Here is a 26,351-nt window from a genome sequence, read left to right as displayed (position 1 = left end):
ATTATGTACTTATAATTAGGTTGCTCTGTATAACATAACTCACCTGTCGGGCGATACGGTCTGATGAACGTCACTGGTCCAGCGCCTCTTTTCTTCCATCCATCACCGTCCTCCTTCCTTGCTTCGTGTGGATGATGTGTCCAACGTCATCCACACAGAGGCCTCCATTGTGCTCCTGCGCATGCGCACTTCTCTCTGCCCTGCTTACGGCATAGTAAAGCACTGTAATGCGCAGGCATGGGGAAAGGTCAAAAAACACCGGTGCCTGTACATTACAGTACTTTGCCCTGCCCTCAGTAGGGCAGAGAGAAGTACGCGTGCGCAGGAGCATAATGGAGGCCTCTGTGTGGAAGACGTTGGACACGTTATCCACACGGAGCAAGGAAGGAGGACGGCGATCACAAGAAGATAGGAGGCATCGAACAAGAGACCAGGGACGCCCATTGGACTGGACACAGGTGAGTATAATAAAAGATGTTTTTTATGTTATATAGAGCAGCCTGGGCTCTTATATACAGTATTCTAGAATGCTGTATATAAGCTCTTACTGGTGGTGGTCGCAGTTAATAAGGGATAAATCTGGTGACAGGTTCCCTTTAAAGGAAATCTGTCATCAGTGAGAGCAGCATCATAAACGGTAGGAGCTGCGACCCTGACTCCAGTGATATATCACTTACTTGGCTGAGGGCTACAGTTTTGATAAAAAAAACCAAAACATTATTTTCTCTGCTACAGATGTACCAGTTCTCTGAATGCTGAGCTCTGTATGACACCACCCACACCACTGATTGGCAGCTTTCTATCTACACTGTGCATAGTCAGAAAGTTAACACTAAGTGGTGGAGCTGGCGTTATACAGAGCTCATGAATGTGGCAGACTACATTGTAGACTACTACAGGCCGCTCTCATGGCTGTTGACTCTGTTTTTCTGATCTAATACAAGAGATACCAGGGGTGTTGAGGTAAGAAGAGGCTTCTCACACTGCTGTTCACCCTATTCTGTTCTAAAACTGGAGATATCAGGAGTGTTGAAGTAAGTAGAGCCTGCTCACACTGCTGTCCACCCTGTCTCTAGGCTTACTAATCCAAAAGTGATAATCTTGTACTGATCAAAATATGATTTTTTATCAAAACTACAGCAAGCAGTCCAGTAAGGGACACATCGCTGGAATAAGGGTGTCTGTCATCATGCTATGCGCAGATTAGCTGACAAAACGTGAAGATGGCAGGGCCATAACCAGAGGAGTACTTTGTAAAGAACTAATTTAGAATAGAGCCGTATAGTAATATGGTAAATAGCAGACAAATTACTGTGGATTTTGAGAGGTAGTTTTTTTTATAATAGCCAGGCAATAAGTACCGCTATAAACCCTCATGAAAAATAATCCAAAAAGTTAAAAATAATTAGTAAATTTCTCACAAGCACACTGGCTACCTGGCTGATGGGATTCTACAGCCCATAATATATCACATAACAACCTTTTGTCACCACTTAGTGACTGTGAGGCAAATCCCGGGATATGAAGATGAATTATGACTCCAGTCATAATCGCTCATCACTCCCCGGCAGTGCCCCCTCCCTTCTTGTTCTCAGTGTTCCACTTACACCTCCATGGCCATGTCCTGTGATATGGAAATTAGGTGGCTTGGGGACAATGGACACAGGATGACTCCCTGCCGTGACCCTGTAGTGGGGGCTGCTAGCTAGTTAGCAAGGCTATGGAAATAGCCAGACAGAACGACTCCAGTAAAAAATGGTTCATATCTCGCAAGCCATATTTCCGATAAATATGGCAACCATAAAAATGGTGTCTCCGCATGCGGACGATGCCGGCACACCCTTTTTATGGGAGCAGGACATTGGGAAATGCCCCAGGCGTGATATCAGCCAATGGGGAACTGGCAGACAGGTCATGAGTCCCCTCGTTCTGTAGCTAAATTCATAACTGTCACAATGAGAGCATTGGCGTCCGCCTACGACGCTCCCAGGCAAAGTTATGGCCCATATTCCATGTTGTGGATTGTCCATAACTCAAGCCAGGGGTGGAGCAGTGCTCCCTCTGAGGTCACTAAGGTAGGAGGGGACCTGGATTTGCCCAGGTTGATAACCCTACTTCGGCCATTTTCCAGCGTTCTTTTCGCTGGGGGCACGTGTAGGAAACATCTGTGGGAAGGATCCTAGAAACCTGGGTACAGCGCCCCCCTGTGGCCAGACGCAACAAGGTAACTGCTGGAACTGTGTATGCCTGTTTGTAACCCATGCTTTGATTGTAACTGTACTCTGACATATGTATATTCTGTAGATTCCCTATTGTATATATTGTAGTTTCTAGTGTGCTTTAGGCTGATTAAATTATATAATTAATCTTGGGCTGTTCTGTTATCTCGATCTTGAATCCCACGTCTGTGTGTTCGGCTAATAGTTACCGTAAATCGGTTGGTGGCAGCGAATTGTGCCAAGGATTATTGTGGGGAGGCCAGTGAGATTCGGGGAGATTTTATATATTCCGCCCGCGGAGGTCGGGGGAATATATACCTTACTCTCACCGGGGACCCTTCAATAATCGGCATAAGTAGTATAGCGGCCTCCTTGCTTATGGTCGGGCAATTCCATAATTGGCCTGACTATAAGAGGGGCGCTAGAGAGCGCGTCACGTGCTCTGTCTGTCGGTCGGGAGGTATAAAGGAGGGGTGACCCCCACTTGTTACCCCCCGATTGTGACGTACTGGTAGCCAGCGCGGGGGATTTCTGAGTGACCCCCCCGGTGGTTTGTGACAGTGACTATCTGGAAATTGCATCCATGGAAGTGGAAAAAATAAATCACTAAAAGGAAATGTACTTATTATTAGCAAATCATGCTCATTTTGTCTAGGGAGGTAATCACTACTAAATTAAAACTGCCGCCACCCTGTTACAAGGTCAGGTATCTGTGACCATGTACAATAGGAAGCTCTGTCCCCTCCTTTCATGTTGGGGGATGTGATCAGAGTCAATATTCTAATAATGCTGGAGATACCAGGGGCACTGAAGTAAGAATTAGTCGTTTACACTGCTGTCCTACTGCTCGTTCTGAACTAATGCTGGAGATACCAGGAAGAGGCTGCTCACACTGCTGCCCACCCTGCCTTTCTGATCTGTTACTGTAGACTCCAGTGGTGCTGAGGTAAAAAGAGGCCACTCACACTGCTGTCCTACTGATCGTTCTAAACTAATGCTGGAGATACCAGGAAGAGGCTGCTCACACTGGTGCCCACCCTGTCTTTCTGATCTGTTACTGTAGACACCAGTGGTGCTGAGGTAAAAAGAGGCCACTCACACTACTGTTCATCTGATCTTTCTGATTTACTATTGTAGATACCGAGCACTCATGTCCTTTGGCTCTTTCTGAACTAATGCTGGAGATACCAGGAAGATGCTGCTTACACTGCTGTACACTCTGTCTTTCTGATATTATAGACTATAGGAGTGCTGCGGAAAGAAGAGGCCGCTCACATGGCTGTTGACTGTTTATCTAATCTAATACTGGAGATATCAGGGGTATTGAGGTAAGAAGAGGCTTCTCACACTGCTGTCCACCCTGTCGTTCTGTTCTAAAACTGGAGATATCAGGAGTGTTGAAGTAAGTAGAGCCTGCTCACACTGCTGTCCACCCTGTCTCTAATACTGATATATTGGGGTGCTGAGGTAATAAGAGGCTGCTCACACTGCTGTCTACCCTGTGTTTTGGATCTAATACAGGATATACCAAGAGTACTGAAGAAGAGGCTGCTCACACTGCTGTACATTCTGTCTTTCTGATATAATATTGTAGACTATAAGAAGAGGACGCTCACATGGCTGTTGACTCTGTTTTTCTAATCTAATACAGGAGATACCAGGGGTGTTGAGGTAAGAAGAGGCTTCTCACACTGCTGTCCACCCTGTTCTGATCTAAAACTGGAGATATTAGGAGTGTTGAAGTAAGTAGAGCCTGCTCACACTGCTGTCCACCCTGTCTCTAATACTGATATATCGGGGTGCTGAGGTAATAAGATGGTGCTCACATTGCTGTCTACCCTGTGTTTCTGATCTAATACAGGAGATACCAAGAGTACTGAAGTAAGAAGAGGCTGCTCACACTGCTGTCCACACTGTCTTTCTGGATGCTATGCCCAGTAGATAGCTTAACAGTGCATAGTATAGCTTATTTCTGATAACAGAAAAGGAGCTCCTCACTCAAAGGCACCTGTCTTATTAACATATTAGGATAGCTTTCTCTCAGTGTAACATGATGGCAGCCATTGTTATTCTATAGTGATTTGCTAATTAAAGGGATTTCAGAATTTATTTCTAATTACATTTTCATTTTTTTATTCTCTTAGAACTTCTTTAAAGGGGTTACATTTCCTGGCACTCTTTGTTGACGCGGCAATGTGACCACTGCAGCCGATCACTGAGAAGGAAATCGCTAAGTCCAGTGATGGAATGCAGCGGTCACAAGATTGTGGAAGCAGCAGACAGGCAGAGCTGGATCACTAGTCAGTAAATTTAGCTATTTTTATACAGGAAAACCTAAAGACTAAAATTTAAAGGTGGACAACGCATACTAGTATCTAAATTATTTAGTGCTTTTTATTTACTACAGGAGACATGTACGTACAGCCAGAGATTTCCATGCAGTTTGTCAGTGTGTCTGAAGACAAACCCAGAGAGATGTGATATAATATAATTATTCCTAGCCCCCACACCGTCACCCCAAATACCTATACTGCAGCAATATAGGTAATAGTAGAGGTGAAGAAGACAATGCGCATTCTTTTTTTTAATGTGGCGCAGCAAATGCTGTCGTGCCTGTTTTATAAATGGGGCGATAATACTATATTACTGTCACTACTTCCCTCTTGGCTACAGTAAACAGTCATGTGTTACGCCCAGTCTCTTTGAACCTGCACGTAACAACAGAAACACTTGGGCTAAAATGTCCATTATGCGTGTAACATGAGTTTTTCAGACACCGGTAATTTATGTCTTCGTCATGCATTGATCTGCCCACCAGACATGAAACACCATTATTTCATTGTCAGGCTCTCGTCACAGATCAAAACACACATGCAATGTTATTTATAACAAAAAGAAGAGTATCCCCAATGGCAGAAACGGTGATTTACTTCTCCGACTAGGATTAATCTTTTTACAAGCAATAGATTTGGTAAAAAGGCCATGATGGAGAACTAAAGGGGTCGTCCGCTCACCACATCTGGAGGTGTGCAATACTCACCCCATATATCTGTCTGGACATGCACAATAGGCAGGTCTGTCTACTCTTCTGCATGTGTAGTGTGACATGCCTGAGCAAGGCATGGCCTAAAAGTCTCCTTACACTGGCATGTCAGGCATGTCCCTCTCCTCAAGGAGAGACGTTAACCCTTACACCCCAGTCAGAATCCTCTCATACAGCCCAATCAGATATTTAGCTTTGCACTGAGGAGGGGTAACACACCAATGCACAAGGATTCTGGTTTAGCTTTTATCTTAAAAGGCCCCATCACACACAGCGAGATCGCTAACGAAATCATTGCTGAGCCACAGATTCTGTGACGCAGTAGCGATCCCGCCAGAGATCTCGTTATGTGTGACACCTACCAGTGATCAGGCCCCTGCTGTGAGATCGCTAGTCGTTGCCGAATGATCCGGACCATTTTCTTCAAAGGCGATGTCCTGCTGGGAAGGACGCATTGCTATGTTTGACGCCTAACAACAACCTCCTAACAGGGTCGTTATACGTATATAACGATCCGCCGAGATCGTTATACAGGTCGCTCATCGTTACTGCGTCGTTGGTAAGGCCTGACTGTGTGACATCTCACCAGCGACCTCCCAGCGATCCTTACCAGGTCGTATCGGTGTCGGGATCGCTGGTAAGTCATTGTGAGTGACTGGGCCTTAAGGGTACCGTCACACTTTAGTGACGCTCCAGCGATCCCACCAGCGATCTGACCTGGTCAGGATCGCTGGTGCGTCGCTACATGGTCACTGGTGAGCTGTCAATCAGGCAGATCTCACCAGCGACCAGTGACCAGCCCCCAGCCAGCAGCAACACGTGGATGCGATGCAGCGCTTGGTAACCCGATATTTACCTTGGTTACCAGCGCACACCGCTTAGCGCTGGCTCCCTGCACTCCTAGCCAGAGTACACATCGGGTTAATAAGCAAACCGCTTTGCTTATTTACCCGATGTGTACTCCAGCTACTTGTGCAGGGAGCCGGCACTGACAGCGTGAGAGCGGCGGACGCTAGTAACCAAGGTAAATATCGGGTAACCAAGCAAAGCACTTAGCTTGGTTACCCGATATTAACCTTGGTTACAGCTTACCGCAGGCTGCCAGAAGCCGGCTCCTGCTCCCTGCACATTCAGATCGTTGCTCTCTCGCTGTCACATACTGTGATGTGTGCTTCACAGCGGGAGAGCAACGTCCAAAAAATGAACCAGCACTGTGTGTAACGAGCAGCGATTTCATAGCAGGGGCCAGATCACTGCTCAGTGTCACACACAGCGAGATCGCTAATGAGGTCACTGGTGCGTCACAAAAACCGTGACTCAGCAGCGATCTTGCTATGTGAGAAGTACCCCTAAGTCGCAAGACAAGGCTCAATACTGACTTTTAGGATTGCTACTTCCAATAGGTGGCACTAGAGGTCGTCTTTTTTCTATCTGAAGAGGCACTTTGCATGTTGTGAAAGTTCCTATTTAGTCATAGCAAGCAGCGATAACAGAAAGTATAATGGAAAATTGTGTGCTTTGCTTATATTTACAGAAACTAAAATACCACTTTCTGCTAAAATGTATATAACGCCATCTTCTGACATGTAAAATCCTAAAACCTTAAAGGGCCTCATTGCTAACCGCATTGTGCTCTATCAGGCCCTCATATCAATGTCCATGTGGACAGTGTACACATCACAGGAGGAAGCCGGGCATGATGGTTACACTCATGAACATACATCAGTGTAACTTTTAGTTGCTCTGAAGGGTTACTCAAAGAATTACTATGTACATTCACACTTAAAGAGGTTGCCCGAGAAAAACATAGGCTGAAGGCCTATCAATATGTGATTGGTCATCAAATGAGATCAGTGGGGGTCCCACCCCTAGCACCTCCACCAATCAGCTGATATCTGCCCCAGCAGTGGCTTGGAGCAGAACCCAACAGCTCCATACACTGTGTAGTGGCTGCTGCCAGGTACTGCAGTTTATCTCCCTGCCGGAACGGGAGGTGAGTATAGTCTTTATTATTTTACCTGGGGGAAACGTGTGGAATCAAAGGAGTTGACAACTCCTTTAAGGACCACCTGCTGTATATTTACAGTCGGCGGTCCGGGTGCACGTTGTGATGCTACACATAAGCCATTTTATATTTATGGCGCAGGTTTCAGCCACCTGCCCATACGATTGGGCAGCTGTATGTCGAGTGCCTGGGTAGCAAAGACTGTCTACCACCGAGGAGACACAAGAAGCCGTTATTACCACTTCTGTCTTCTCTAATTTCCTATACACAGCATTTAATTAGCCCTAATTATAGAATAGAGAAGGGGTGGGCAATTAATTGTCCGGAGGGGCCACATGAGAGAATGTGACTGGTGTGGAGGGCCAAACTAATAGGATGAAATTAATTCTGCTCAATATTAATATATTCATGATATTAATGGTATGACTTAATATTCAGCAGAATTAAGTATGCTGACATCCCCCTATACAGTATGAGCCGTTACACAGCCCCCTATATAACGCATGAGCCAATATACAGCCCCCTTATATACAGTATGAGCCCACACACAGATCCCTACATACAGTATGAGCCCTCACACAGATCCCTACATACAGTATAAGCCCTCACACAGATCTCTACATACAGTATGAGCCCACACACAGATCCCTACATACAGTATGAGCCCTCACATAACCCCTTATATACAGTATGAGCCCACACACAGATCCCTACATACAGTATGAGCCCTCACACAGATCCCTACATACAGTATAAGCCCTCACACAGATCTCTACATACAGTATGAGCCCACACACAGATCCCTACATACAGTATGAGCCCACACACAGATCCCTACATACAGTATGAGCCCTCACATAACCCCTTATATACAGTATGAGCCCACACACAGATCCCTACATACAGTATGAGCCCACACACAGATCCCTACATACAGTATAAGCCCTCACACAGATCTCTACATACAGTATGAGCCCACACACAGATCCCTACATACAGTATGAGCCCTCACATAACCCCTTATATACAGTATGAGCCCACACACAGATCCCTACATACAGTATGAGCCCACACACAGATCCCTACATACAGTATAAGCCCACACACAGATCCCTACATACAGTATGAGCCCACACACAGATCCCTACATACAGTATGAGCCCACACACAGATCCCTACATACAGTATAAGCCCTCACACAGATCCTTACATACAGTATGAGCCCACACACAGATCCCTACATACAGTATGAGCCCACACACAGATCCCTACATACAGTATGAGCCCACACACAGATCCCTACATACAGTATGAGCCCTCACATAGCCTCTGTATATACAGTATGAGCACCCACACAGCCCCTATACATAGTATGAGCCCTCACATAACCCCTTATATACAGTATGAGCCCACACACAGATCCCTACATACAGTATGAGCCCACACACAGATCCCTCCATACAGTATGAGCCCACACACAGATCCCTACATACAGTATGAGCCCTCACATAGCCTCTGTATATACAGTATGAGCCCACACACAGATCCCTACATACAGTATGAGCCCATACACAGATCCCTACATACAGTATGAGCCCACACACAGATCCCTACATACAGTATGAGCCCACACACAGATCCCTACATACAGTATGAGCCCACACAGATCCCTCCATACAGTATGAGCCCTCACACAGATCCCTACATACAGTATGAGCCCTCACATAGCCTCTGTATATACAGTATGAGCACCCACACAGCCCCTATACATAGTATGAGCCCTCACATAACCCCTTATATACAGTATGAGCCCACACACAGATCCCTACATACAGTATGAGCCCTCACACAGATCCCTACATACAGTATGAGCCCTCACACAGATCCCTACATACAGTATGAGCCCACACACAGATCCCTACATAGAGTATGAGCCCACACACAGATCCCTCCATACAGTATGAGCCCTCACACAGATCCCTACATACAGTATGAGCCCTCACATAGCCTCTGTATGTACAGTATGAGCACCCACACAGCCCCTATACATAGTATGAGCCCTCACATAACCCCTTATATACAGTATGAGCCCACACACAGATCCCTACATACAGTATGAGCCCTCACACAGATCCCTACATACAGTATGAGCCCACACACAGATCCCTACATACAGTATGAGCCCTCACATAGCCTCTGTATATACAGTATGAGCACCCACACAGCCCCTATACATAGTATGAGCCCTCACATAACCCCTTATATATAGTATGAGCCCCCACACAGCCCCTCTAAATGCAATGTGAGCCCCCAAATATCTCCTATATATACACAATGTGAGTCCCCACATAGCCCCTCTATATACAGTATGAGCCCCCAAAGTCTCCTAAATACAGTATGAGCCCTCAAATAGCCTCCTATATACAGTATGAGCTCCCATATAGCCTCCTACATACATTATAAGCCCCACAGAGCTTCCTATATATATTTCTGAGCCCCACATAGCCTCCAATATACGTTATGACCTCCACATAGCCTCCTATATACATGAGCCCCCCCTTGGCCTTCTGTATACATTAGGAGCCCCCACATTACCTCCTATATACAGAATGAGCCCCACATATCCTCTTATACACATTATGAGGCCCACATAGCCTCCTAACACCACCATGTAACATGGATGAGTACTATCTGATTGGCTATATAGAACCAATGCTCAGTGCTTGCTGGACCTACACTCACTGTGAGTGGCAGGTTCACTTTAAAGGGAACCTGTCACCGGTCTTTCGACCTATAAGCTGCGGCCACCACCAGTGGGCTCTTATATACAGCATTCAAACATGCTGTATATAAGAGCCCAGGCCGCTGTGTAGAATGTAAAAAACACTTTATAATACTCACCTAACGGTCGCGCTGCGGTGGAGTTGGGTCATATGGGCGTCTCCGTTGTCCGGTGCCGGCGCCGCCTCTTTCGGCCATCTTCGTCCTCCTTCTTCTGTAGCCGGGGTGCATGACGTGTTCTACAACATCCACACTTGCCGGCATTGACGTCCTACACAGGCGCACTTTGATCTGCCCTGAGCAGGGCAGACTGGTGAGTGAGTATGATGTAGGACACATCATGCACCCAGGCTTCAGAAGGAGGACGAAGAAGGCCGAAAGAGGAGGCGCCGGCATCGGACAACAGAGCTCCCCATATGACCCAACTCCACCTCAGCAACCGTTTAGGTAAGTATTATAAAGTGTTTTTTACGTTCTACACAGCGGCCTGGGCTCTTATATACAGCATGTTAGAATGCTGTATATAAGAGCCCACTGGTGGTGGCCGCAGCTTATAGGTCGAAAAAACGGTGACAGGTTCCCTTTAAGTGTCCTCTTAGAAGCATTTCCAAAGAATAAACAGCAGGAATTCCTTTGTGCTCTACTAGTCAAACCAAAAAGTCTATTCACCCAGAGCTTTCAGTATCATCAGAAGCACAAAGTGCTGTGTACACATACATAGCTGCAACACAATGGCCATAACAAGCAATTCTTTATTTAACGCTGCCGGTCACAGCTACTACAAAGAGCTGCATAATGGGAGTCGTGTCTGTGTATTACTCTTACATCCGCCGTACCTAGCCAAGGTCACAACTGCCAAACTAGACCACCAAACCTCCTTTATGGTCAAAGACAGAGGCCAAGAGGGACGTGGGTCAGTAGAAGGGGCGATCACATAGTGTCTATATACATGCACACACAGTGTGACAGACGCAGTGTGCTTAGCTGTGGCCAGCACACTCGAGCTGACTTTAATCCAACACCAAGTTATTCGAGGAATCTCTAAGGCCTACTGCCAGAGCGAGAAAATGTTTAGTCTTGAGCTGTGCAGTAAATCACCCGTGTAAGAATGAGGTTCCTCAGCGCCGCAGTACAGTTATGTCCATGGAGCACACAGAGCCTTCTCCCTATGACAACTTTATATAGCAACACTTGCAGCGACTGTAGTGACGATGGTATACTGATATAATGCTGTACACAAATTTTATTATTGCCCCGCTACTCCCTTATACTGCAATTTAGTTCCATAGGTGGAGCTTTAGGCATCACCCAGTAAATAGGGAAACTCATAGGAGAGAGCGTACAATACAATTTACAATGCAAATTCAGGGACAGTTAAAGGGAATCTGTCAGCATGTTTTTGCTATGTAATCTGAAGACCGCATGCTGCAAGGGTTAACACAGAATTCAGGGATGCCTGTCTTGTCATGGTTTGATCTTTTGTTTTTTTTGCTAAGTTTAAGCAGCAGGACTTCTCATTGCTCAGACTACAATGTCACGTGCGTGGCAAACCAATACTCCCCTCCTCTGATGACACCTCACTGTCAATGTACAATGTCTATAGAGAGCTTGGTGTGGACGGGACAGCTCTCTCAGCTCCAAGACATGTCTAAAGCTAAAAATTCTGATTGTGTAAGAACGATTGCATGCATTAATCTAAGGGGCACTTTGCACACTACGACATCGCAGGTGCGATGTCGGTGGGGTCAAATCGAAAGTGACGCACATCCGGCGTCGCTCTCGATATCGTAGTGTGTAAAGCCTTTTTGATACGATTAACGAGCGCAAAAGCGTCGTAATCGTATCATTGGTGTAGCCTCGGTCATTTCCATTAATTGGGAAATACCGATGTTACGATGTTGTTCCTTGTTCCAGCGGCAGCACGCATTGCTGTGTGTGAAGCCGCAGGAGCGAGGAACATCTCCTACCTGCGTCCTGCGGCTCACGCCGGCTATGCGGAAGGAAGGAGGTGGGCGGGATGTTTACGTCCCGCTCATCTCCGCCCTTCCGCTTCTATTGGCCACCTGCCGTGTGACGTCGCTGTGACGCCGCACGACCCGCCCCCTTAATAAGGAGTTGGTTCGCCGGCCAGGGCAGGTGAGTGCATGTAAAGCTGGCGTAGCGATAATGTTCGCTACGCCAGGAATCACAAGATATCGCTGCAGCGACGGGGGCGGGGACTATCGCGTGCGACATCGCAGCATCGGCTTGCGATGTCGCAACGTGCAAAGCCCGCCTAAGTGATGCATCGTTGGATTCAGGATCTCTTTGTCTACATCATGCTGCTATCAGATTAGGAAGCAAAAACCTGCTGACGGATTCTCTTTAAAGGGAATCTGTCACCAGGTTGTTGCAACCCCATCTGAGAATAGCATAATTTAGAAATGGAGACCTTAATTTCAGCTTCCAGCAATGTATCACTGAGTTGCTTGCAACCACTTTGATAAAATCACTATTTTCTCTGCTGACGATCTATCGGTTCTCTGAATGCTGAGCTCTGTATAACCCCACCCACACCACTGGTTGGCAGCTTTGTGTGTAGACTGTGCATAGGCAGAATGATCAGTGGTGGAGGCAACTATAAACAGAGCTATTGAATATTTGAGGACTATATTGCTGCAGATTTGCTAGTCCTCTCAATGATAGTCACCTGCTGATAAAAAAAAGTATTTAATCAAAACTACAGCAAAGCAGTCCAGTAAAGGGCACCAAACACAATAGATAATTGTCAGGCAAACAATGGTTCGGCTGATCATTCAGCAGATAGCTTCCTTTTCCGATTCCTCCATAAACAGGAGCGTTATCTCTTCTGAGCGCTCCTCCTCTATAGGAAAGCCACTACCACACTATAGCAGTAGTGTATCGGGGAAAGGGAAAAAGCTCACCAAACTGCCAAGGTTCCTTGCTTGTTGAGATCGCAGTAGATGGGTGCCAGAATTGCCAGTGTAGCACAAACCGATAAATAGAAGAAGTATAGAGGAAGGTTCGGCACATCTACATTTCCTCTATTTTTCGGTCAGTGGTGTATTATGTCGAGATAAGAAAAGGATGAGCAGTTCGAAATTGGACATGCTGCATCATTATACCACATATACCCATTAGACTGTCGGCCAAACCTGCAGAAATCAGTAAATACGGACCACGTTAGTGTAATGTGTATGTTACCCAGCACTAAAATCAGGCTCAGATGAGGTAACAAAAACCTGCTGACAGATTCCCTTTAAGGAGTAACAATTACACACAGTAAGCCTGTGGCAGTTTTGGAGCAGTCTCCTGGAACACTTTTGCATACGTTATCTCATTGATAAGACAGAACATGCCGACACTAAGAACATCACCGCATACATACGGCAGGGCTGACGGCAACATGTACCTCTCCCCTTCAGGGTGGGATGTGCTACAAGAAAGTCTACAGAAAAGAATTTACAATGTTTCGCCACATACTAGTACCTCGCCCAGTATATTTCTTGGATCCTTTCTACAAGTCACAGGATTCTTAGCTGATCTCTCACATCACAGCTTTATATAATTGACATTAATAGTGGATATGCTAGAAAATGTTCCCCCAAGCTATCAAAAATGATTACTGGTCACCATGCAGTCTGGAGAGACTACATATTCCACTATATACACTGTTTAGGTGTATTAGATACTGCTGTTTGGTGTACATCTTGTATTGTACCATATATGAGTACTATGTACGTATGATGTTGTGTTTTGTAAAGATGGTGAACTTTTTTGATATGGAGTTGCTGGACCTAGAGGAGCTACCATGTCCTGGCAGACTGTGATGTATCAGAAGGCATTACCCAGGTCAGTGTAGGCCCAAAAATGTCATCTACTGATGAAGATGTCCTGCAATGCTCAAGGTATAAAAAGGAGAAGACATAGGCGGGTTACCAAAAAGAGTCTGCGTGTGGTGTCAAGTAGACCAGCAGCTGACAAAAGTAGACTGTTGTGCGTGGGGCTTGTACACTCTAGAAGTCTCATTCAGCATTAGGCCAGACTTGGCTTCTTCGTCGAGAGAGCACCTATGAGCTATTGACCATAGCAGATCATCTATAGCAATAGAGGCAGTGGATTGGAGTGTGTGAAGCGTGTGAAGTACAGCTGTGGAGATGCATGCACCTAACAAGTGAGGGTGCTCATCTTGATTACACCGAGCAAGGCCCGGAGAACGTCATAGAGAGCAGACGGTGATATTTCCTGAAAATCACTGGATGCTTAGGATCATTGTGCTGTATGATGACTGCTACTGAAGTGGTGTGGGCGTAGGACATATTGTCAGCATAGGAACAGGTCATTTCTGGGATTGGGAGAGATGTCAACTAAAGGGGTATCAAGGTGGGTTGGGTGGTGCTAGACTTACAACGGAGGGAGGTTGCAGTGGTCTGTAGGAGGCTGTGAGAGACATTAGTTTGAGAGGAACACAAGAACAGCATGAGGCTGAAGGTTGGTAGTTCTGAGGCCGGTAGTGTGGACTGGCTGTTTCAGTCCTGAGGTGCAGTGGACTGAATAGGAACATACTGTAGTAACTGGGGTCAGTTCAAAAATGGGTCCTTGGAATAAAGCAGGGAGTAGCAGCGATTCTTCTGCAGTTTGTATTGTTGTGTAAAGTTTAAAGGGAATCTGTCACCAGGATTTTGCAATGTAAGCTGAGGACAGCATGCTGTAAGGGTTAAAAAAGAAAAAAACGTGTTTCTCTTATCTGTATGGCACTATGGTTTACTCATATTAAAGGGTTTAATGCTCTGTGATTAACATTGGTATGACTCCATGAAGAGCAGACCCACACGCCCCCTGCAATGCACAATCTCTATTGAGAGCCTGGTGTAGGCAGAGACAGCTCGTAGCTCTACTACACTCCATTCTGAGATAAAGTCATAACGGCTGCACCCTGTAATCTAAGTTAAACATAGTTTGTTTCAGAATCTATTTGACTACAATATGCTGTTCTCAGATGAAGTAGCAAAAACCTGGTGACAGATTAACGTTAAAATCTGTTTAAATTCTAAAAAATGTAAGTAATAGTGCCACCTAAAGTGTATTGTAAGCTAGTAAACGTATGTGCCCACTATGAGACTTGTAACCTGCTTTGCCATTGTAAAGTGAAGAAAGGAAAAGTAAAATTATTCTGTTTTAATTAATTACGTCTTTAAAGAAGTACCACTTGACCACCCTCTTATACATGAAATTACCACAATAGCTCCAGTGGAAACCTCATTTGTGATTTTGTGACACAGTTTTTCCTATTGGCCAGTGAGAGAAAAATACCACATATGTGCCAACAAAGTCAGATGAATAGTTCCCTTTAATTATGGCTACACACTTGCCTGAAACGTGTCAAATATGTAACAAAAACCAACAAAATTCTAGAACTTAATAAAGGGTCCTATGTTAAGAAATATTATAAAATTAAGTCTGTAGACTGTGAGCCCTCTTGGGCAGGGTCCTCTCTCATCTTGTACCGGCCTGTGCCTTGTATTGTTCATGGGGCTACAACCCTTAGCTGTCAGCTGTACCTTGGCTGGTTATCAAAAATAGAGGGGGTCCTACACTGTATTTTTAAATTATTTAAATAATTTAAATACGGCATGGGGTCCCCCCTTTTTTCATAACCAGCCAAGGTAACGCAGACAGCTGGGGACTGGCATAATCAGGCTGGGAAGGTCCACAGTTATTTGGCCTTCCCCTGCCTAAAAATGGCAGCCCGCAGCCGCCCCTGAAGGGGTGCATCCATTACTTATCCAGTGAATTACAGTGCCCAGCTCATTTGAAACTCCAGGACAAAGCATTCACAATTGACACACAATTGCAGCATTCACCATAGTAATCTATGAGAGTTACATAAATAGCCAAGTGTTTTACATACATCATACTCTACGATGGAAAAAAAACTAATTTGTAAACAAATATCTTTTTTTTCCTCTGGAATACTGAACACAGAGAAGTACAACTACGGTATCAAAGTGCCAAAAAAATGGCATGTGCACCTCTTAACTTCTTTGCTATAGAAGTTACTTGCTATATAGAGGATTTTTTCAGTTTCTCTCTAATTTGTCATTAGACTTATTCTATAGTCCCAATATAGTTTGCATGTAGTTCTTGATCACATGAGTTTAGATGCCAGTACATAGTCATCTGCTGATCATAGGCTGTGGCTTTATCTAACGTATTCTCTTACAAAACTTCAGTGTCAATGACCTCATAAGAAACAGGAAAGCGTCCGAATGATGGTCTTATGAGACACGATGCAGCTGGTCGAAGTCAGAAAACTGTGTGTATGTATGTGTGTATGTGTGTGTGTGTGTGTCTGTGTGTGTGTCTGTCTGTCTGTGTGTGCGTGTCTGTGTCTGTCTGTATGTGTGTATGTCTGTCTGTATGTGTGTATGTCTGTCTGTGTGTGTCTGTGTCTGTTTGTGTGTCTGTGCGTGTGTCTGTGCGTGTGTCTGTGCGTGTGTCTGTGCGTGTGTCTGTGCGTGTGTCTGTGCGTGTGTCTGTGCGTGTGTCTGTGCGTGTGTCTGTGCGTGTGTCTGTGCGTGTGTCTGTGCGTGTGTCTGTGCGTGTGTGTGTGTGGGGTGTGTCTGCGTGTCTGTGTGTGCGCGTGTCTGTGTGTGCGCGTGTCTGTGTGTGCGCGTGTCTGTGTGCGCGTGTCTGTGTGCGCGTGTCTGTGTGCGCGTGTCTGTGTGCGCGTGTCTGTGTGCGCGTGTCTGTGTGCGCGTGTAAAATGTGAATACCCTCTGTATATAGCTCCAGGACTGGATTTTATTCCAGCAGGCTATGTTCACATATTGCAGCCGTATGCGGGGTTACGTACACCTCGTTTTGCTACAAAAACAATGCAGTTTTACTGTAATCACTACTAAAAACTACACTGCAGCCGCAGACATTGCCATGCAGCACCATAGATCGCAGCTCCTGATGCTCACTGTGCAGTTGACGGGAGTTGTCACTAGCCCCTGCTTCTACATTCACTGCTGATAAAAAGAAGTTTAGATCTCTTTCTACTTAAAGGGATGTAAACCTTATACACATAAATCTGCTTATTCGGGACATTACAGAGGGAGTGACAGTTTTAGGAACTATAATAACATTCAGCAATGTTTTCTGATTTATATAAACAATGGTTTCATTCTGGTTGTCATGGAAATGAATATGTTTACCAATACACGGTCTACACTAGATGGCCTTGATCATAACCATGGCAATCGGAAAGAAAACAACCATTGGGTGTACGTCTGCCTTTATTTCTAAGACGTCCAGAAGAGAATGCCTCATTTGTACACTTCTTCTGTGACACCACATTCTTATGTAACCCACGGGCATACCTAGTACGTCACTTTCCACAAGGAGACATAATACCCCTTAGACCCCAGTCAGAAACCTCTCATATAGCCACATCAGATCTCATGCTTTGCACTGATGAGGGGCAACACCCAGCAACACGTGTCTGCAAATTGAGATTCTGGCTTGCCTTTTATCCCACAGTCATATGCTAAGGGGTCAATATTGGCTAGGCGACATAAGAGTCCAAGTACTCTTCCTCTCTGAAGAGACAATTTGAATATTTTATTTCCTAGAAGAGCATTACATGGCTTATAAGCCTCCTTACACTGACATGCCAAGCAAGTCACTTTCCATAAGGGGGAACGATACCCATTAGATCCCTATATAACCCACAGTAAAAATTCAGAATGATGCAGAAATCAGTATCGCCATATAAAAGCATCTTACCTGGGAAGGTGTGTGGATTGGGTGATCCTCTCTTAAGGCACTTGGAGCATAGAACATGTACTGTATAGTATAGGCCGGGCCATTCTTGTAATAGGGCATTCAGTTCCTCTACCAGGGGCGTTATTGCCTGCCATGCAGTCCAGATATTAGGCAGTGAGGCATGGCTGGCAATGGACAATATGTCTGACTGTAAGGCTCCTTTTGATGGTCGAAAGCTCACCACAACTGGCACTTTTCCCCTGTAGGCAAAGATCTGGAATTTACCATCTGAACGGTGCACTATATGACTATTAATCTGGACGCTAAAGCGGGCAAACAAGCCAGGTGGGAATATAAATGGGAATCCGTATTCTATCTGTAGCTGCTCTACCGCTAGTGATTGTCCTGATAGGTTTGTGCCATTGATCCAGGCTTCGGCATGAGGCACCTCGTTCTTTACATAGCACGGGAACTTGTACCAAGCCGTGGCCCCATTCAGTGGTTTGGACTTGGGTTTATTGATGCAGTAACACAGCCCCATCTTCTCCAGCAGTTCTAATATGAGCTGCAAGTCTTGTTGAGTTTTGATATGTGGCTTAAGTAGTAATTTAATGACATGAGTGGGCAATAGTCCATGAAGCAGAAAGCCTTCCACATAATGATGCAACTGGGTGGCCCTTAAGTCGTCCACATTAGCGTCACTCATAAGTTTCTGTAATAAGACAGAGGCGTCCCTCTGGAAGAAGACATTCAGGATGTCAATCAGTTTTGTCAGATTATGAAAAACGTACTCCTTAAGAGTGCCATTGTCTTCAAAGTAAAGCAGCTTGCCGCTCTCGTGTAGGTAAGACAGCGCGCTCTGCAGCCTGTCCTCGGTTAGGCCGGCCTGTAGGCCCAGGCGTGCCGAATCCCACCAGGTCAGCCAGAGCTCCTGAGGTTTAAAGTGCAATTCCTCCAGCATTTGCCAGGATTTGGGAAGAACTCGATGCAAATTTGGGAAAATCTCCCTATGTTCTGCGACAGAAAGAAGCTTTTCCCTCAAGCGCCTAATGTTTGAATAATTATGGCAGCTGACGCAGAGGACCGGGGAGAGGATCTGAAGACGGTTATTCATTAAGTATTGGAACTGGGCTTTCTTCCTCCTCAGATTTTTATCGCTGACACCATAAAAAGCCGCATGAGGGTTTGAGGCACGCATGTCATAGTCTTGGCTGAGGGCTTCATCAACAGTCTGTGCCAGGTTTTGTAAGGTCTCCGAATCCTTCTTCTCCTGCAGAGCTATCTGGTGGTGGATATCAAGGCATTTCTCCTCAATGTCCGTGTCCTCACATAAATCTGCATGAGTCCCTACTATGCATACAACTGCATGTGGTACCTTGGCACTGATAAAATGTAGAAAATAGCCTACAGACGTATAAAACCGCCCAGAAACATAGGACTTCAGGTTAACGGCTAGAATATATAAAGCACCAGGGGAAAGGAAGAAAGGGTTAATGATGTCATAGCTCTGGTCCCCGGCTAAATCATACACTATAAACGTCAGTCCTCGCTCGGCATCAGCTGTCCAGTTTGTGACCTCAATCCCAGTATTGCCCAGTATGCAGCTGGCCTGCTGGCCATCCGTCAGGCAATGCCTCAGCACAGTTTTGCCTGCATCCTTTAGGCCCGTGAGGACTAGTTTTAACCTTGGCTTTACGGCGGGCTGTGAATGGGCAAGTTCTTTCTGATAAGCAGCAATATAAGGGATCCCTTTCATGCACACCTCATAAGGAGGCTGAATTAAAGGGTTGTCTTTGATCTTCCAGATATTGACTTTGGACAGCTTCCCGAAGTTATCTGGAAGGATTGCTATTTGGTTACCTTGTAATACCAGCTCCTCCAGTAAGCCCAGCTCCACAATGGTGTCTGGCAAGAACCTAATCCTGTTGTTGTCCACCCACAGAGTGACCAGCCGGAATACGCTGGAGATGCCCTCTGGCAGCACGGTCAGCTTATTCCGGCTCAGGTAGACCTCCTCCAGGTCCTGCAGCCCCAGCAGGGTCCTGGGGAAGTCCTGGAAGCTGTTGGAGGACAGGTTGATCATCCTCAGCCTCTGCAGACACCCAAAGCCCTCAGGTAAGGAGGAGAGGTTATTATTGTCCAGCATCAGGCTCTCCAGATGCTTCAGCTCACAGAAGGAGTCCGGTAAGGTGAAGAGTCCGGTGCTGCTCAGCCACAGGATCTTCAGAGGCCTCATGGCCCGTATGCCATCAGGGAGGGAGCCGGAGCAGCTGCTGCAGAGCATCTTGTTCCCAGAGAAGTCCAGCTCCTCCAGTGCAGGCAGCTGCAGGATCTGCTGGGGGAAGCTGCCCAGCTCGTTGTGGTCCAGGTCCAGGGCTCGCAGACGTGCCAGCCCCTGCATAGTGTCAGGCAGGTGGCTCACACGGTTGAAGCTGACGTCCAGCTCCTCCAGGTGGCCCAGGGAGCCGATCTGCCTGGGCAAGGTGTGCAGCTGGTTGTGGCTCAGGCACAGCTTCTTCAGCTGGCCCAGCAGCCCCACCGCCTCTGTCAGGCAGGCCAGCCGGTTGTGGCTCATGTCCAGCTCGGTCAGCCTGCCCAGCTGGTAGACGGCGGAGGGCACGCTGAGCAGCTTGTTCCGGCGCAGGATCAGCACATGCAGGTTGCCCTCAGACAGGCTCCGCAGGCCATCGGGCACGTCCTCCAGGGAGTTGTTGCCCAGGTTCAGCACCTCCACGTCGCCCAGGTCCTCGGGCAGCACCAGCTTGCTCTGCTCGCTGCAGCTCAGGGTCAGCTGGCGCAGGCTGCTCCGCAGCTTCCTGGAGCGCAGAGCCGCGTCCCTCCATAGGCGGGCAGTCTTCAGGTCACAGGCATCCTTAGGTGCTGCCATCATCATGGAGACGGGGAGGGGGCGCCTGTCAGTGATGCAGCATGGTGCACCGGTCACCGCGATGGGCTGCCGGGAGGTCGGAGCACGGGGCACACCGGAGCCCGCTTACAGGCTGGCATGCTTCTTCATGCGAGCACGCCACCAGCGAGAGCAGGGCAATGGTGGCCGCTCGGAGGTGCCGCAGGGAGGGAGGATGGGTGCAGCTATTGTCTCCCCTGCACTACGGATGAGCCGAGGTCCTTGTGAAGGCGGAGTGTCGGCGGCTGGAGTGGCAGTGCTGCCTCCGTGGAGACGACTCCGAACCTGCTCCTCTCCTCCCTAGAAAATCACAGGGTGGGGACTGACTGGGGAAGAGAAATAACCCACTGGTGGAAGTGCACGTCCTGCTCTGTGGAAAGCAGGCGCCACCTAGCGCTCACAGCTATGATTACAGCGGTCCTCAGTAGCAGACATGGCAGGCTCTATGGGGAGTGCTGTGCCAAGGGTGCCTCACCCACACTACCCACACTACCCACTGCTGCTGGATATTCTGTGTGACAGCCAAGCTTCCTGTATATGCATGACACAGGCGCATGTGCCACTCATGGAAGGTGCTGGAAGGAGTCTGTGCAGTGACTTCACATTATTATCCAAGTATTGTGACATCACTGTGTGCATTACAGTTACAAAGCGACATCACTATAATATCCGAGTACTGTGACATCACTGTGTGCATTACAGTTACAAAGCGACATCACTATAATATCCGAGTACTGTGACATCACTGTGTGCATTACAGTTACAAAGCGACATCACTATAATATCCCAGTACTGTGACATCACTGTGTGCATTACAGTTACAAAGCGACATCACTATAATATCCCAGTACTGTGACATCACTGTGTGCATTACAGTTACAAAGCGACATCACTATAATATCCGAGTACTGTGACATCACTGTGTGCATTACAGTTACAAAGCGACATCACTATAATATCCCAGTACTGTGACATTACTGTGTGCATTACAGTTACAAAGCGACATCACTATAATATCTCAGTATTGTGACATCACTGTGTGCATTATACTTACAAGGTGACATCACTGTGTGCATTACAGTTACAAAGCGACATCACTATAATATCCCAGTACTGTGACATCACTGTGTGCATTACAGTTACAAAGCGACATCACTATAATATCCCAGTATTGTGACATTACTGTGTGCATTACAGTTACAAAGCGACATCACTATAATATCCCAGTATTGTGACATTACTGTGTGCATTACAGTTACAAAGCGACATCACTATAATATCCCAGTATTGTGACATCACTGTGTGCATTACAGTTACAAAGCGACATCACTATAATATCTCAGTATTGTGACATCACTGTGTGCATTATAGTTACAAGGCGACATCACTGTAATATCCCAGTACTGTGACATCACTGTGTGCATTATAGTTACAAAGCGACATCACTATAATATCTCAGTATTGTGACATCACTGTGTGCATTATACTTACAAGGTGACATCACTGTGTGCATTACAGTTACAAAGCGACATCACTATAATATCTCAGTATTGTGACATCACTGTGTGCATTACAGTTACAAAGCGACATCACTATAATATCCCAGTACTGTGACATCACTGTGTGCATTACAGTTACAAAGCGACATCACTATAATATCTCAGTACTGTGACATTACTGTGTGCATTATACTTACAAGGTGACATCACTGTGTGCATTACAGTTACAAAGCGACATCACTATAATATCCCAGTACTGTGACATCACTGTGTGCATTACAGTTACAAAGCGACATCACTATAATATCTCAGTATTGTGACATCACTGTGTGCATTATACTTACAAGGTGACATCACTGTGCATTATAGTTACAAGGTGACATTACTGTAATATCCCAGTACTGTGACATCACTGTGTGCATTATAGTTACAAGGTGACATTAGTGTAATATCCCAGTACTGTGACATCACTGTGTGCATTATAGTTACAAGGTGACATTAGTGTAATATCCCAGTACTGTGACATCACTGTGTGCATTATAGTTACAAGGTGACATTACTGTAATATCCCAGTACTGTGACATCACTATGTGCATTATAGTTACAAGGTGACATCTCTGTAATATCCCAGTACTGTGACATCACTGTGTGCATTATAGTTACAAGGTGACATTAGTGTAATATCCCAGTACTGTGACATCACTGTGTGCATTATAGTTACAAGGTGACATTACTGTAATATCCCAGTACTGTGACATCACTGTGTGCATTATAGTTACAAGGTGACATTAGTGTAATATCCCAGTACTGTGACATCACTGTGTGCATTATAGTTACAAGGTGACATTAGTGTAATATCCCAGTACTGTGACATCACTGTGTGCATTATAGTTACAAGGTGACATTAGTGTAATATCCCAGTACTGTGACATCACTGTGTGCATTATAGTTACAAGGTGACATTAGTGTAATATCCCAGTACTGTGACATCACTGTGTGCATTATAGTTACAAGGTGACATTACTGTAATATCCCAGTACTGTGACATCACTGTGTGCATTATACGCAAAAAGGAGGGGAGCCAGCACTGCTTATGAGTGGCATGCAACAATGAGAAGGTAAAGAGTTTAATATTCACAAATTCATTCCTACTGTAACAATTCAATGAGATTTTTGGCAAATAATTGATCAATGATTTGAGCCCCCCTGCCCCGTCACGGCAAATCTCTATAAGGGGCGTCCATACACTATATTTATAATTTATATACATACCATAAGGTCTCGTGTAATGCGCAGGACCTTCTCATTGTTGCATGCCACTCATGAGCAGTGCTGGCTCCCCCCTTTTTGCGTTTAGCTGGTCGGTGGTTGACCGCCACCTTGCCGTGCACGCCCAGTGTGGTTTGCAAATTCCTTCTGTTGCCATCAAAATTTATGTTGGTGCCTGTTCACACACAGCCACCGCCCCCTGTTCCATAGGCATTATTACTTAAGCACCACCTGCCTGGGGCTGTTCCGCCCTTCATCCATGTCTGCTGGTCTGACACTGTGGGGGCCAGTTCTGACATTGTGCTGGTGTGTGTGGTTCTGTCGCACGCACCGGCACCTGGACTGCCCTTTTATTCGCAGTTGTCAGCCCTTGCAGCCTGGGAGCGGTTCTGACACTTCTCAGGTAGGTGATGTTTCTTATATGGTCCTGCGCATTACACGAGACCTTATGGTACGTATATAAATTATAAATATAGTGTAGGGACCCCCCTTATAGAGATTTGCCGTGACGGGGCAGGGGGGCTCAAATCATTGATCAATTATTTGCCAAAAATCTCATTGAATTGTTACAGTAGGAATGAATTTGTGAATATTACACTTTTTACCTTCTCATTGTTGCATGCCACTCATAAGCAGTGCTGGCGCCTCTCCTTGTTGTGTGTGCATTATAGTTACAAGGTGACATCTCTGTAATACCCCAGTACTGTGACATCACTGTGTGCATTATAGTTACAAGGTGGCATCACTGCAATATTCCAGTACTGTGACTTCAGTGTAATATGCCAGTACGCTGACATCACTGTGTGCATCATACAAGGAGGCATAACTATAATATCCCAGTACTGTGACATCACTGTGTACATCATACTTACAAGGCAACATCACTGTAATATCCCAGTACTGTGACACAACTGTGTGCATCATACAAGGAGACATTACTGTAATATCCCAGTACTGTGACATCACTGTGTGCATCATACTTACATCATTGTAGCGCCCAGAGAAGGGGGTACTCGGCCCCGGGCGGTAACAAACGGGAATGTCACTCTGGTGGCCGTTGCCCGGTCCTGTGCTCTGGGCCCCTTTTGTTAATAGGGGCTATTTACAGGGGAGATAAGAGTTTTTGTCATGTGACGCCACCTGCGGGTTGCGGTTAAGGATGGAGAACTACCGATGCTCAATGTGGGTACTCCAAGGGATGGTGGTAGTGGCAGCTGTGATGGTAGGTCCTCCGCAGGTAGGGCTGTGCCTGGGAGATGCAATGGGGCAATAATGGAGACCACACCAGGTTGTCTTTAACAGTCTCTACTCACTACTCTACTCTACTCATAAAAATATTTTTCATATTTACCTGCTTTCTCCGGCTCTGCAACCTCCCGTTCCTGACCGCCTATCAACACACACACACACACACACACACACACACACACACACACTGAGCACATATACACACATAGCAGACACACATGGATACACCTAGCGCATACACACATAGCGCACATGTATGTACACACACACACACACTGAGCACACACACTGAGCACACACACACTGAGCACACACACATAGCAGACACACACACACATAGCAGAGACACATGGATATACCGAGCGCATACACACATAGCGCACATGCATGTACACACACACACACTGAGCACATATACACACATAGCAGACACACATGGATACACCGAGCGCATACACATAGCGCACATGTATGTACACACACACACACACACACACACTGAGCACACACACACTGAGCACACACACACACACACTGAGCACACACACATAGCAGACACACACACACATAGCAGAGACACATGGATACACCGAGCGCATACACACATAGCGCACATGCATGTACACACACACACTGAGCACATATACACACATAGCAGACACACATGGATACACCGTGCGCATACACACATAGCGCACATGAATGTATACACACATAGCGCACATGCATCTACACACACACACACACACACTGAGCACACACACACTCAGCGCACACACACACACTGAGCACACATACATAGCAGAAAGACACACACACACACACATAACAGACACACATGGATACACCGCACGCATACACACATAGCGCACATGCATGTACACACACAGACACACTGCGCACATATACAGACTGCGCACATATACACACTGCGCACACACACACTGAGCACACTCACACACTGAGCACACACATGACAGACACACACACACACACATAGCAGACACACATGGATACACCGAGCGCATACACACATAGCGCACATGCATGTATACACATACACTGAGCACATATACACACATAGCAGACACACATGGATACACTGTGCGCATACACACATAGCACACATGCATGTATACACACACACTGAGCACATATACACACATAGCAGACACACATGGATACACTAAGCGCATACACACATAGCGTACATGCATGTACATGCACACACACACACACTCTGCTGTATACTCACCCAGCGATGCGGTCCCCAGCACTGAAGTCCCCGGAGCTGTTCCCGCTTCCAGCTCCACATGGCACTGAATATTCAGTGAGTATAATGAGCGTCGATAAGGAGCGGGAGGCAGCAGAGCCGGAGACAGCATCGCTGGAGAGAAGTAAATATAGAAAATATTTTTATTAAAAAGACCCATATTTTCTCCGGTATGTTTTACACTGATGTCACACGGATCACATTAGTGTGCGATCCGTGTGACATCCGTGCTGCCGGAGATGCCTGCGTGTGTGCGTGCGGGGTCATGAAAAGTCACATGGTCCATGTGCAAACACGGACTTGTGAAGCACATCATAGAATAAAATGGATACGTGTGACATCCGTGTTAAAAACGGA

At 46.2% G+C, this 26,351-nt stretch overlaps 1 protein-coding gene across 1 annotated transcript in view; it reads right to left on the bottom strand.

The window, feature by feature from the left end:
• The window catches only part of MFHAS1 (multifunctional ROCO family signaling regulator 1), a 120,108-nt gene extending 99,036 nt beyond the window's left edge, over positions 1-21,072 (bottom strand). The window contains exon 1 of the mRNA XM_075352459.1: positions 17,822-21,072. Within this exon, the coding sequence (XP_075208574.1) occupies positions 17,822-20,693 (2,872 nt within the window). The 5' untranslated portion in view covers positions 20,694-21,072. The remainder of the gene's footprint in view (positions 1-17,821) is intronic.
• Between the last annotated feature and the right edge of the window lie 5,279 nt (positions 21,073-26,351).

The sequence above is a fragment of the Anomaloglossus baeobatrachus genome, chromosome 1 (genome assembly GCF_048569485.1).
Source record: "Anomaloglossus baeobatrachus isolate aAnoBae1 chromosome 1, aAnoBae1.hap1, whole genome shotgun sequence".
In the NCBI taxonomy this organism is placed as follows: Eukaryota; Metazoa; Chordata; class Amphibia; order Anura; family Aromobatidae; genus Anomaloglossus; species Anomaloglossus baeobatrachus.
The sequence above is the reverse complement of the archived record's forward strand: the minus strand, read 5'-3'. Positions and strand labels throughout refer to the sequence as shown.